Here is a 12359-nt window from a genome sequence, read left to right as displayed (position 1 = left end):
TTATGTTTAACCCATGACCGCTGGTTGTAGTCCCACACAACCTCAGTGGAAAAAAGCCTGCCTTACTCATACTGCTCATAATTTAGTATACCTCTATCAAATCTCCTCTCGGTCTTCTATGTTCCTAGGAATATAGTCCCAACCAAGTCAATATTTCCTTATACCTCAGTCCTCCAAACCCAGCAATATCCTTGTAAATTTTCCCTGCACTCTGTCAACCTTGTTTACATCCTTCCTGTAGGTAGGTGTCCAAAACTGCACACAATGTTCCAAATTAGGCCTCACCAATATCTTATACAACTTAACATCCCATCTCGATGCATTGATTTCTGAAGGCCAGTGTGCCAAAAGCTTTCTTTATGACTCTTTCCCATCAACCACCCATGATGGAAGCTCAAGCTTTGTTGCTGAGTCACCGGCCCTCATGCTCGCATGGACTTCGACTTTTAGATCAGAGCTCGGAAGTGAAGTTCTTCTTGACTGCCCTCTTTCTCTCTCCACCCACTCCTTCCCCCTCCCCCCACCCTCCTCAGGTGGATAACTCCTGTTCTGCTGCTGATAGACTTCTATGAGAAGATGTCAGTGTCCTCAAAGAGGAGAGCACAGATGAACAAGGTGAGTGTTGAATGTCTCACAGGGTTTGACAGCTGCATTGAGCGAGGAGCACGCTCCCATTTGGCATCCCAGTGTGAGAGGGAGGTGTGGTTTCAACAGAGTATTGCTTATCCCTCCTCCTTCTCCTGCCTAGTTCCTACAGCCAACGGGAAATAACTGGCGCTGGTTCGATGATCGGTCGGGGCGGTGGTGCAGTTACAGTGCCAGCAACAACAGCACCATCGACGCGGCGTGGAGGATGGGGGAGACCAGTGTGAGGTTCACGGCCGGCCGGCGGCGCTACACTGTACAGTTCAACACCATGGTGCAGGTAAGTGTGCCCCCAAGCACCCGTTGGGCACTTGGTGAAAGGTGGACAAAGTCAAGCAGACTTCAGGGATCCAGGAGGAGCCAGAGGAATGGGGGTGACGGGAAGATGTATAGAATGTCGTACAATAAAGCCCAATACGAACCTCTTGGCCCACAGTTTTATGTCAACCTTTTAACCAACTCAAAGGCCCCCAACCCCGTTCAGGTGGAGGAACGGCCAGGCAGGGAGTTTGTAATTTTAAATCCACAGGCAGGTTATTATTTATCGATAACATAATTAACACAGCATCCTGTCCCAAAAAGCTACCAAGGTTAAAGGTGCCTGGGAGCTAACGAATAGGAATCTTCAGACTTGCAAGTATCTGCGTTAGAGAGGAGTTGCGTGCCAAGAAAACACGTCCATATCGCTATTTTCCATAATTTGACAAAAATTAGCAAGATTTGTCTTTTTTTGTTTTTCTGTAAGAATATTATTTTTTCCTGATAGTGATTTGTGAATTCTCTAAGGACAAAATTGCTATAACCCACGGGTGGCCTGTATTATAGTTTCAGAGCTGTATAGCACAGAAGCAAGCCCTTTGGCCCACCATGTCTATACTGACCCATCACATTTGCCTCCATTAGAATTATATATTTCTATGCCTTGCATGCTAAGTGTCTGTCTAAATACCTTGTTGGGATCTTGCATGTTTTTGTTTACCTGCACCATTCTCTGTAGCTTTTATACTTTATTCTGCATTGTTATTGTTTTGCCTTGTTCTACCTCGATGCACTGTGTAATGATCTGATCTGTTTGAACAGTATGCAGGACAGGCATTTCACCGTATCTTGGTACATGTGACCAATAATAAACCAAATTGCAGCACAGTTAGCACAGTAGTCAGTGTAATGCTGTTATGGCGCCGGTGACTGTGATTTAATTACTTGCTGTCTGTAAAGGGTTTGCCTGTTCTCTCTGTCACTTTATTGTTTTCAATCTCCGGGCGCTCCGATTTCCCTCCACATCCCAAAGATGACTGGATAATAGGTTGAGCACCCCAGTGAGTTGAACCAGGATGTACAGGTACAGTGATGCCTGTGGCCATCGTGTAGTCCAGGGGGTCGTAAAACACTTGGAGATGAAAAGCTCCATAAAAATGCCAATATGTTTCTCCTTTAATATTGCTATAAACTATTGCTGTCTGCTACCCCTGACCCATACTCTCTAAAACCTGCTCCTTAGGTGAATGAAGAGACAGGAAACAGGCGGCCGGTGATGTTGACTCTGCAACGGCTGACAAGGAAGGAGGCCAACTCCAAGACAAGCAGCTCGCAGTTTGTCCAGGACCTGGAGAAGACCCTGGAAGAGGGGAAAGAACCCGAGCCCAAACCCACCGAAGAGAAAACCTCTGGTAAGATGTCCAGCAGCAAACAACCTGCTGGAACTCTCAGTGGGCCGAGCAGCGTCTGCGGGAAGAGAGGAACTCTCAGCATTTTGGGTCAAGGCCATACATGGGCTGCACGGTAGTGTAGCGTTAGTGTAACACCTGACAGTGCCAATTCCTGCCGCTACCTGTCAGCAGTAAGAGAGCGCAGGATCCGAAACATTGTTTTAGAATTGCTGAAGTTTAGAAGAATGGTGGAGGGTGTGGTCTCATTGAAACCTGTCGAATAATTACGAAGCCTAGATAGAAAGAATGTGGAGAGGATGTCTTCAACGTTGGGATATTGAGATAGTCTAGGACCAGAGGGCACAGACTCAAAGTAGAAGAACATCCCTTTAGAACAAAGATGAGGGATTTCTTTAGCCAGAGGGTGGTGAATGTGTGGAGGCCAAGTCATTCAGTATATTTTAAAATTTAAAGTAAATTTATTGTCAAAATATGTATATATCAATGGTTTATTGAAGGGATTTACAGGAAAATAAATGCCTAGAATTTCTGAAGATCTATACTTAACTAAGACTAACAAACATCCAAAGTGCAAAAGAGGGGAAATCGTGCACATAATTTAAAAAATAATAAGCAAATAAAATAATACTGAGAACGTGAGCTATAGTCCTTGAAGGTGAGTTTATAGTGTCTGGAGTCAGTTCAGTGTTGAACTGAGAGAAGTCATCCACGTTGGTTCAGGAGCCTGATGGTATATAATAATTGTTCCTCAACCTGGTGGTGTGGGACCTGAAGCTCCTGTACCACCTCCCCAGTGATCATAGTGAGGAGGACATGACCTGGATGGTGGGGTTTTTGATGATGAATACTGCCGCCTTGTGGATGTGCTCAATGGTAAAATGGAGGATGATAGCTTGTAAATTAGTCAAGGCGTCAAAGATAATGGGGACAAAATACTCCAGCTCAGTGCCCTGACTAAACACTCACTTCTCCGCCCTGCTTACTCGTGACACCGCTTACAGGAAACCAGGGACTTGTTCTCCCAGATCCCTCTGTTCAAGGATAGTTTGTGTACAAACAAAAGAAAATTGTTTTTGTTTGTTGTCCTTTTCAAGATCCGGAACCTCCCCCGCCCGAGCCCACAACGGAGAAGGAGCCGAGGGAAGAGGTGAAGGCTAATGACATCGTCATCCAGGGACTGACTGAGGAGCAGATGACGGTGCTGATTCGCTCGTGCGTCAGCATGATCAGCGTTCCAGTGGACCCCGACACGCTGCACGCCACCCTGCGCCTCTGCCTGCGGCTAACCCGTGAGCACAAGTGTGCCCTGATGTTTGCTGAGCTGGGCAGCACCCGCATGATCCTGAGCCTGACACAGGGCTCCGGCTTCAATGGTTTCACACCACTCGTCACCCTGCTCTTCCGGCATGTCATCGAGGACCCCTGCACACTCAAGCACACCATGGAGAAGGTAGGCAGCAGCCCACCACCGTCCCATTCCAGCATTAATACTCTTAGTTCTGTGGGAGGGGGCTCGAGGTGCATGGGGGGGGGTGGGTAAAGACATGAAGAAGGGCAACAGTGGCATGTGTCTGAACCATCCCATCCTCTCCACCACTTAAATGGGTTGCTCCCGCCGTTCTGAATTTCTTTGGGTGTCCATTTGACCTACTGTGTCCCTGTTAGCTTGAAGTGAGGGGTCCGGGACTCCGAATGGTGTTCTCCCCACTTTCTAATCGTCTTTCCTGGATTCTACCACACCTCCCTAAACTGGAGGTAATTCTCATCGGCTGATTATCCTTCTGGTCTGCATATCATTGGGATGTAGGAGGGAACTGTAGCTCGAGCTAATCCGGCGGGATAGACCCACGTGGACGCAGCACATGTAGACACAGGCCACACCACGTCAGCTTCAAACCCAGGTCGCCAATGCAGCAGCCTTCTCCTTGGCTTCACCTATCACCCTCATTCTCTTGGCTAACATCCTGCCTCTGCCAGCCTGAACTCATCCAAATTTCTGCACTTCCTGCCCCCATTGTACATTTCCCAATCACATTTGCTTCTCGGTTTTGACCTCCCCCACCGGTTGATTTTAAAATACAGATGGTAGTCAGATTCCTCAATTGACTTCTCCCTCAAAGCTCTGTTTCTTCTTGCCCCGCCTCAACGCTCCTGACATCATCAATGGCAGTCAGTCCAAGCCCCAGACTTGGAAATTCCCTGAATTCTTGGCCCTTTTCTCTTCAATGCAGAAAATGCCCTCTGTCAGCTTAACTAAGATCAGTCTCTGATTGCCTCAGAGCATATTGAGACTCTTCCCACTGAACTGCCGTGGTTGGCAGAACCAACGCGGTACAAGAATGGCAACAGAGCTGAAGGATTAACTGTTTTTACTGAGTCTTATTAGTCAAGGTTCCCACTGTGCAAGTTACAGTGTGGGAATGAAGTGGGGCTGGCGAGACAAAAAACATGCCCACTCGATAGCCAAAGAAGAGCACTCCATGCAGAAGAACCCAATTAATTCACCAGACAATCACCGGACTGCATGCACACTTGCCATATTCTTGCAGACTGTCAGATCCAGTTTGCCATCTCATCCTGAGTGCCAAGTGACTGAGCATTCTTAATGAATCCCCCATGCTGTACCTTGTTAAAAATCTTGCTAAAACCCTTGTAGACAACATCGACAGCCTTTCCTTCATCAGTTTCCTGGTAAACCTCTCAAAAGAAAAAAACTGGTTAAACATGACCCACCACACACTAAGTCTTGTTGGCTATCTCTAATGAGGTCCTATGTATCTGGCCCTTGCAGTAACTTTCCTACTACTGGCATCAAGCTCAGCACCCTATATTCCAGGTTTAATGTGCTGCATGACGGTAAGATCATTGGTGTATTTGGGGATCTCTGCGAGCTCTACCTTCTCCCCCCCCCACCGCGGATGATGTTTCCCTGCATTCTGAAATGGAATTTCTCTGTCTCCCAGGTGGTACGCTCAGCTGCCACTAGCGGTGCTGGCAGCACGACCTCTGGCGTGGTGTCAGGGAGCCTGGGCTCCCGGGAGATCAATTATATCCTGAGGGTCTTGGGCCCAGCTGCCTGCAGGAACCCTGACATCTTCACTGAGGTGGCAAAGAATTGCATAAGGATAGCCCTTCCCGCTCCACGAGGAAATGGAACCGGTAAGTTAAGATCAAGATGCTTTTACATCAAACATGTCAAAGGTCAAAGTACATGTATGTCACTATATACAACCCTGAGTTTCATTTTCTAGCTGGCATACAATTAAATGTTGAATGCAAAGTGACGTTATCCCCTCTGGTCCAAGAACATGATGGTTGAGGGGCCTGTTTCTGATCTGTTGTGTTCTATGACTCTAATGCTGTGATGTGGGTGGATGGTGAGCTTTAGTTCGATGGGAGGGGGTATCCAGTTTAGAACAGTGATCTGCTCAAAACACAGAAATTGTGAAGGGATTGATAAGAATCTTTTTCACAAGATTGGGCAGCATGGAATGAGGGTGATTAATAAAATAAGCCAAAACCAGATGAGGTCGGACTGTATCCCACTGTTGCAAGACTTCTCGTGTCCTTAAAGATTAAAGATAGGCTTTAAAAAAAATTTGATACATGTACATTGAAACATACAGGGAAGTGTGTTCTTTGCTCAAGAACTAACACGGTCCAGTGATGTGCTGGGGGCATGTCCACAACTTACTCACCCTAAGCCATACTTCTCTGGGATGTGGGAACGAACTGAAGCATCCATAGTACAGAGAGGATGTACAAGCTCCTTCTGACAGCAGTGGGAATTGAATTCTGGTTGCTGGTGCTGTAAATTTAGATAACCTTTGATCTCCCATTCTACCTCGTTGTGGCCCTTTGCCCTTGTCTACCTGTGCTGCTGTAACTGTATTCAAAGAGTAACATGCAAGATGGGGTGCACCGGTAGAGTAGCAATTAGCACAATACTATTACAGCATGGGGCGTGGGGGTTCAATTCACACATCCTCTGTAAGCAAGTTTGTATGTTCCTTCCTGTCCTCACATTCCAGTGAGGTACAGGTTAGTAAGTTAATTTGTCATTGTAAATCGGCTGGGGTTAAAATCCATTGGTTACTGGGCAGCATGGCTCAGTATTCCAGAAGGACCAATTCCTAAGAAGGGCTGTATCTCTAAATTTTTTTTTAAATGGTGGTAGATCTCAGCAGGTCAGACGGCGTCTTTGGAGAGGAATAAGCAGTTGACATTTCAAGCCAAGGCCCTTTATCAAGATCATTCAACCTGTTGAAGGGTCTCTGCCTGAGGTGTTGACTCCATAGATACAGTCCTCCCCATAGATATTGACTATCCAGTTGAGTTCCTCCAGCATTAGAGTGTGTTGCTCTTGCATTTATGACCTCCATTCTGTTTTCTCTTTATTACCTCAATGTATTTCTGTATGGAATAATCTGCCTGGATAGCATGCAAGCAAAGGGTTTTCACTGGTTCTTTGTGTAACAATAATAAACCAGCAACTACATTTTCTGCATTGAGAGTGTTTAGGGTCAGGACTGGATTGCTTCAGCAATGTGTTATTTAGCCTCTGGCTTTCACTAGTAAACTGAAAGGTCTCCCTTTCTGTGACACTTCAGCCTCTGATGATGAGTTTGAGAATTTGCGCATCAAGGGTCCCAATGCTGTGCAGCTGGTGAAAACCACCCCAGTGAAGCCCTCGCCGCTTCCAACTATCCCAGACACGATCAAGGAGGTCATTTATGACATGCTGAATGCACTATCGGCTTATCACGCTCCAGATGAAGGTATGTTTTTTCCAGTTCAAGTTTATTGTCATTCAACCATACAAAGCAATGTTCCTCTGGGAACAAGGTACAAAACGCAGTACATATATCATATTTCGCACAGAAAATAATACTGACAGATAATAAGAATTCTTTATGCAAATTGGCACAAAGTGCTTTTTCAACATACAGTTAAATATGTGTTAAATATACTGTAATGCTACTAGCTCTGTCATAAATAGGGTGTACAGGTTGTGCGCTGGGAAAGAGCAGTTACCCAGCCTAACAGTCCTTGTTCACCCTGTTTTCTTCATGAGTGTCAGAGCTCCCTACACATCAAGTCAGGTTTAGGGGAGGTTCTCATCCTGCCAAATTGAGGATTAAGAAATTCCTTCTCATCATTAACTTGGTCAGCATGCATGAGTTGGGCCGAAGGGCCTATGTCTGTGCAGATGCTACAGAAAAGTAGAATGTCTTTTTTTGAGATGATAAATTGGATTGTGTTCACATTGAATGGTGTTTATCCATAAATGACTGAAAATCAATGTGTGATTAAAGCAGGCATTTTGGAAGGTGAAGGTATGTTATTTAGTCTGAGATCCAGAAATCTAAAACCTTGCCCCAGCACCAAAAGGCAAAGAAATGGCAGATGGAATAAAATGTTGGGAAGTGTTTATGATCATGAACCTTATTGAAGGAGTAAAGGTGCAGGCTACTTTCTAAGTTGGGAGAAAATTCAGAAATCTGTGGTGCAAAGGGACTTGGGAGTCCTTGTACAAGTTTCCTAAAGGTTAACTTGCAGTTTGAGTTGGTGGTAAGAAAGGCAAATACAATGTTTCAAGAGATGTTGAGGGTTTATAAGGCACTGGTGAAGCCTCATTTGGAGTGTTATGAGCAGTAAGAAAAGATGTGCTGACATTGGAGGAGGTTCAAAGGAGATTCACACAAGTTTGAAGCGTTTGATAGCTCTGGGACTGTACTCAGAGGAATAAGGAGTGACCTCATTGAAACCTATCGAATGTTGAAAGGCCTTGGTAGAGTGGACATGGAGAGGATGTTTCCTACGGCGGGGGAGTCTAAGACCTGAAGACAACCTCAGAATAGAAGGATGTCCATTTAGGACCTAGATGAGGAATTTCTTTAGCCAGAGGGTACTGAATATGTGGAATTCATTGTTTTAGTCGGCTGTTGAAGCCAAGTCATTGTATATGTTCCAGGTCTTTTATGGACTCTGAGAAAGTCTAGGACCAGAGACCACAGCTCAGAATGGAAAGATAACCCTTTAAAATAGATGTGGATGAATTTCTTTAGCCAGAGTGTGGTGAATCTGTGGAATTCATTGCCACAGGTGTCTGTGGAGGCCAAGGCATTGGGTATATTTAAAGTGGGAATTGATAAGATCTTGATTAGTAAGAGTGTCAAAGGTTATGGGGAGAAGGCAGGAGAATGGGATTGAAAGGGGAAAAGGGCAGAAGTTTAGGGGTAACATGAGGGGGAACTTCTTTACTCAGAGAGTGGTAGCTGTGTGGAATGAGCTTCCAGCAGAAGTGGTTGAGGCAGGTTCGATGTTGTCGTTTAAAGTTAAATTGGACAGCTATATGGACAGGAAAGGAATGGAGAGTTATGGGCTGAGTGCAGGTCGGTGGGACTAGGTGAGAGTAAGAGTTCAGCACGGACTAGAAGGGCCGAGATGGCCTGTTTCCGTGCTGTAATTGTTATATGGTTATAAATCAGCTATGATGGAATGATGGAGCAAACTCTTATGGTCTTATGAATTTGCCAGTGTAGATTGTCCCTAAAATGCACAGTTGAACTGACGAATCTCGGAGGAGCTGAGTGCAATGAGAATAAAAGGAGTGTTGTTTTATGAGTGTTGATGGTCAGCTTGGGCTGGAGAGCTTGTGCCCTGCTGAGTGACCCTCTCCTCTCTGTTCCTTGCCTGCAGCGGAGAAGGTTGAGGTGAAGCTGGTGAGTGTCAATCAGGAACTGAGCCAGCTGCTTCAGGACGTTGGTGATGACATGTACCAGCAGTATCGCTCGCTGACTCGGCAGGGCAGTGACTTCGATTCCCAGCAGAGCTTCACCATCAACGTAAGTAGCCCCCTTGTGGTGTAGGAGGGGGAGAAGTGATGTGTGGATGACCAGTAGAGGGGGCACTAAGCATCAGTCGCTCTTTGTAAGAAGGTGGAGGCCCTATCACTGAAGACCTGCAATAACTGAGAGGGGCAGTTAGACGAGCTGGGAGTGGGGGGTGGGGGGTGGGGTGACTGAGACACAGCCTGTGGAGGTGGAGTGCCATGCTTCCATTCTGGGGGATGCAGCTTATCCACAATATTACACAGGGCCAGTTGATGGGAATGGTTCTCTCCTGGCGTAACTTGAAGAGTGGTCATGGTGGAGTGGTCCGTTATACTACTGTAGTATGGAAGCTGCTACATTTAATGTTTATTTCCCAGAGGAAGAATACTGAATGGAGGGAGCAGGTCTGTCACTGTATAACACCAGGGTATAGACCAGTAATCAATCCCCACCGGTTCTGTACCGTAATGTTATACAGTGAAAGACCTCTCTTCACTGGTACCGTACCCCGGTGTTATACAGTGACAGACCTATCTTAATCAGTGCCATACCCAGTATTACACAATAACAGAACCATCCTCACCAGTACTGTACCCTGGTGTAAAACTGACAGATCGTCCCTACCAGTTCTGAACCGGTGTTAAAGTATTATACAGCAACAGGCCTGTCCTGCATTGGTTTCTGAGCTGTGCTTCAGAAAGAGAGGTAAAGTTGATGCATTTTGAAGCTGTAAGATTTATTAACTCAACGTCACTTCTCTCAGACCCAGGTCTTTGTCGCAGACAGTGCAGCGACTGATGCCAGCCAGCCTGGTACTTCTCAAGGAGAAGGTAAGTCTCATTTGTGGAGATCATAGGTTGTACAGCATTGAAATGGGACATTCTGCCCCAGTTCCTGATCGATGCTTCACTAAGCTCTTGGTCCATTACACTCAATGTCTTAAACTATTCTAGTGTTCATTACAATGTTCCGGGCCCTCGCCGCACTCTGGGTAAAGGAGTTCCCTCTTATCTGTCTTCACTTTTACTCTAAATCAGGTGTTATCTATCGGGGAATAGTTTCCTGTTGTTTCCCCTAACTATGTTCATAATGGGCGTAGCGTAACGTAGCGGTTAGTGTAATGCTGTTCTAGCGCCAGCAACCAGAGTTCTATCCTGCCGCTGTAAGGAATATGTGCGTTCTTTCCATGATCACGTCGGTTTCCTCTCGGAGCTCAGCTTTCCTTCCACATTCCAAAGGCGTATGTGTTAGCAGTTTAACTGGTCACGTGGGTATAATTGAGCAGCATGGGCTTGTCGGGCCGGAAGGGCCTGTCACTGTATTGCATCTAAATTTTTAAAATCCTATTGCAGTAAATTAGTAGAAGTACGGTCACAACACAATCAGCATAAACCCTTACGATGGCAGTGACGTATGTACAATTCACTTCACTGTCTTTCGTGAGTTTGTATGTTCACCCCGTAACCATGCAGGTTCCCTCCAGGTGCTCATGTTTCCCCCCACATTCCAAAGGCATGTGGGTCAGTAGATTAGTTGGGCACATGGGTGTAAGTGGGTGGTGTGAGCTCATTGTCCAGAAGGGCCCGTTGCTGTGCTAGATCTCTAAATCTAAATTTAAGACAAAATTATGTACCTCATTCAAATTCAAGGTTTTTGTCAGGTTCAATGAAAAGCTTACTTGCAGCAGCATCATAGGCATATAGCATCAAATATACAACATTCACAAGATGTGATGTGGGGCTGCAGGTTTCTGTGCCTCCTGCCGGATGGGACTGTGAGAAGACGACCCAGCTGGTCGGTCCCCCACTATAGGAAACATACTCGTCACATCCACTTTATCTAGGCCTTTCAGGTTCAACAGGTTTCATTAAGATCCTAGATGCCACCACCCCCCCTCCCCCCACGCACTCTTCCCAACTCCAGCAAGTACAAGCTCAATTGCTCCTTATATTTAATCCTTTCATTTCCAGAATTATTCTTGTAAAACTCCTCTGGATCCCCTCCAATGCCAGTGCATCCTTTCTTAGATAAGGAGCCCCAGACTGATCACAATATTCCAAGTGTGGTCTGACCGATGCCCTATAACAGTGGTCCCCAACCACCGGGCTGCGGACCAGTACCGGGCCGCGAGGAAACGATATGATTTGGCGATAGGAGTCAGCTGCACCTCTCCTCATTGCTTGTCATGCCCACATGCGAGGTCATTACTCGCACGTCATCCATGTCAGCACGGGAAGAAGATCAACTCCTCGAGCTTGCAAATGACGGTGGGCTGAAAAGTATGTTTGACCTAACATCTCTGCCGGCATTCTGGATCTCAAGGTCAAGGCTAAATATCCTGAGATAGCCACGAAAGCACTGAAAACGTTGCTTCCATTTCCAACATATCTCTGCAATGAATGCAACGAAAACCAAATTGCATAATAGACTGGACATAAGGAACCCCGTTCGAGTATCGCTGTCTCCCATCACCCCTCGATGGGACCATCTTGTTGCAGGGAAACGAGCATTCAGCCCAGGACTCCCACTGATTCAGCGATATTGGTGTGTCGCAATGATTTTATATGTTCATACGGGGAAAATATGTTTAATATCCAAACGTTACTTAAAATGTTATGATGCTATTGACTTACTTATATAACCATATAACAATTACAGCACAGAAACAGGCCATCTCTGCCCTTCTAGTCCGTGCCGAACGCTACTCTCACCTAGTCCAACCGACCTGCACTCAGCCCATAACCCTCCATTCCTTTTCTGTCCATATACCTATCCAATTTTTCTTTAAATAATATCGAACCTGCCTGTACCACTTCTACTGGAAGTTCGTTCAACACTTACTTCAAGCTCCCCTGTCCTTCCCTGATAATTGACTTATCACTATATTCATGCGTGGAAAATATGCGCTGTGTGTTTAATATTAAATTCGTTAGATAAACCCTTTTAGAATCGAAAGTGAGTGTATTAGACACTTATCACCTATATTCTGGTCGTGATTAACATCCCTCTCTCCCCCCCACCCCCAATAGAATGCCAAAAACGATTTGTAGAAAACATCGGCACGTACACGCATACGCAAAGCACACATGCGTACTGTGCCCGCGCAAGGCTTCATGCTCATTGTAGTCTCTCTGCATAAACAACGTATTTGGCTCTACTCTTGTCCGTTGGCAACCCTACCCCCACCCCGGGTCAGCCGGTCCGCAGT

At 46.0% G+C, this 12359-nt stretch overlaps 1 protein-coding gene across 10 annotated transcripts in view; it reads left to right on the top strand.

Annotated features, from left to right (window-relative positions):
• huwe1 (HECT, UBA and WWE domain containing E3 ubiquitin protein ligase 1) overlaps window positions 1-12359 on the top strand; it is a 279725-nt gene that overhangs the window by 149539 nt on the left and 117827 nt on the right. For all 10 annotated transcript variants that reach the window (XM_072246462.1, XM_072246465.1, XM_072246460.1 and 7 more), the window contains 8 exons: window positions 534-615; window positions 749-925; window positions 2147-2315; window positions 3410-3765; window positions 5279-5474; window positions 6926-7093; window positions 9018-9163; window positions 9915-9981. In XM_072246462.1, the coding sequence (XP_072102563.1) occupies window positions 534-615; window positions 749-925; window positions 2147-2315; window positions 3410-3765; window positions 5279-5474; window positions 6926-7093; window positions 9018-9163; window positions 9915-9981 (1361 nt within the window). The remainder of the gene's footprint in view (window positions 1-533; window positions 616-748; window positions 926-2146; window positions 2316-3409; window positions 3766-5278; window positions 5475-6925; window positions 7094-9017; window positions 9164-9914; window positions 9982-12359) is intronic.

Source organism: Mobula birostris, chromosome 29 (genome assembly GCF_030028105.1).
Source record: "Mobula birostris isolate sMobBir1 chromosome 29, sMobBir1.hap1, whole genome shotgun sequence".
In the NCBI taxonomy this organism is placed as follows: Eukaryota; Metazoa; Chordata; class Chondrichthyes; order Myliobatiformes; family Myliobatidae; genus Mobula; species Mobula birostris.
This window is presented reverse-complemented; position numbering and strand designations above follow the sequence as displayed.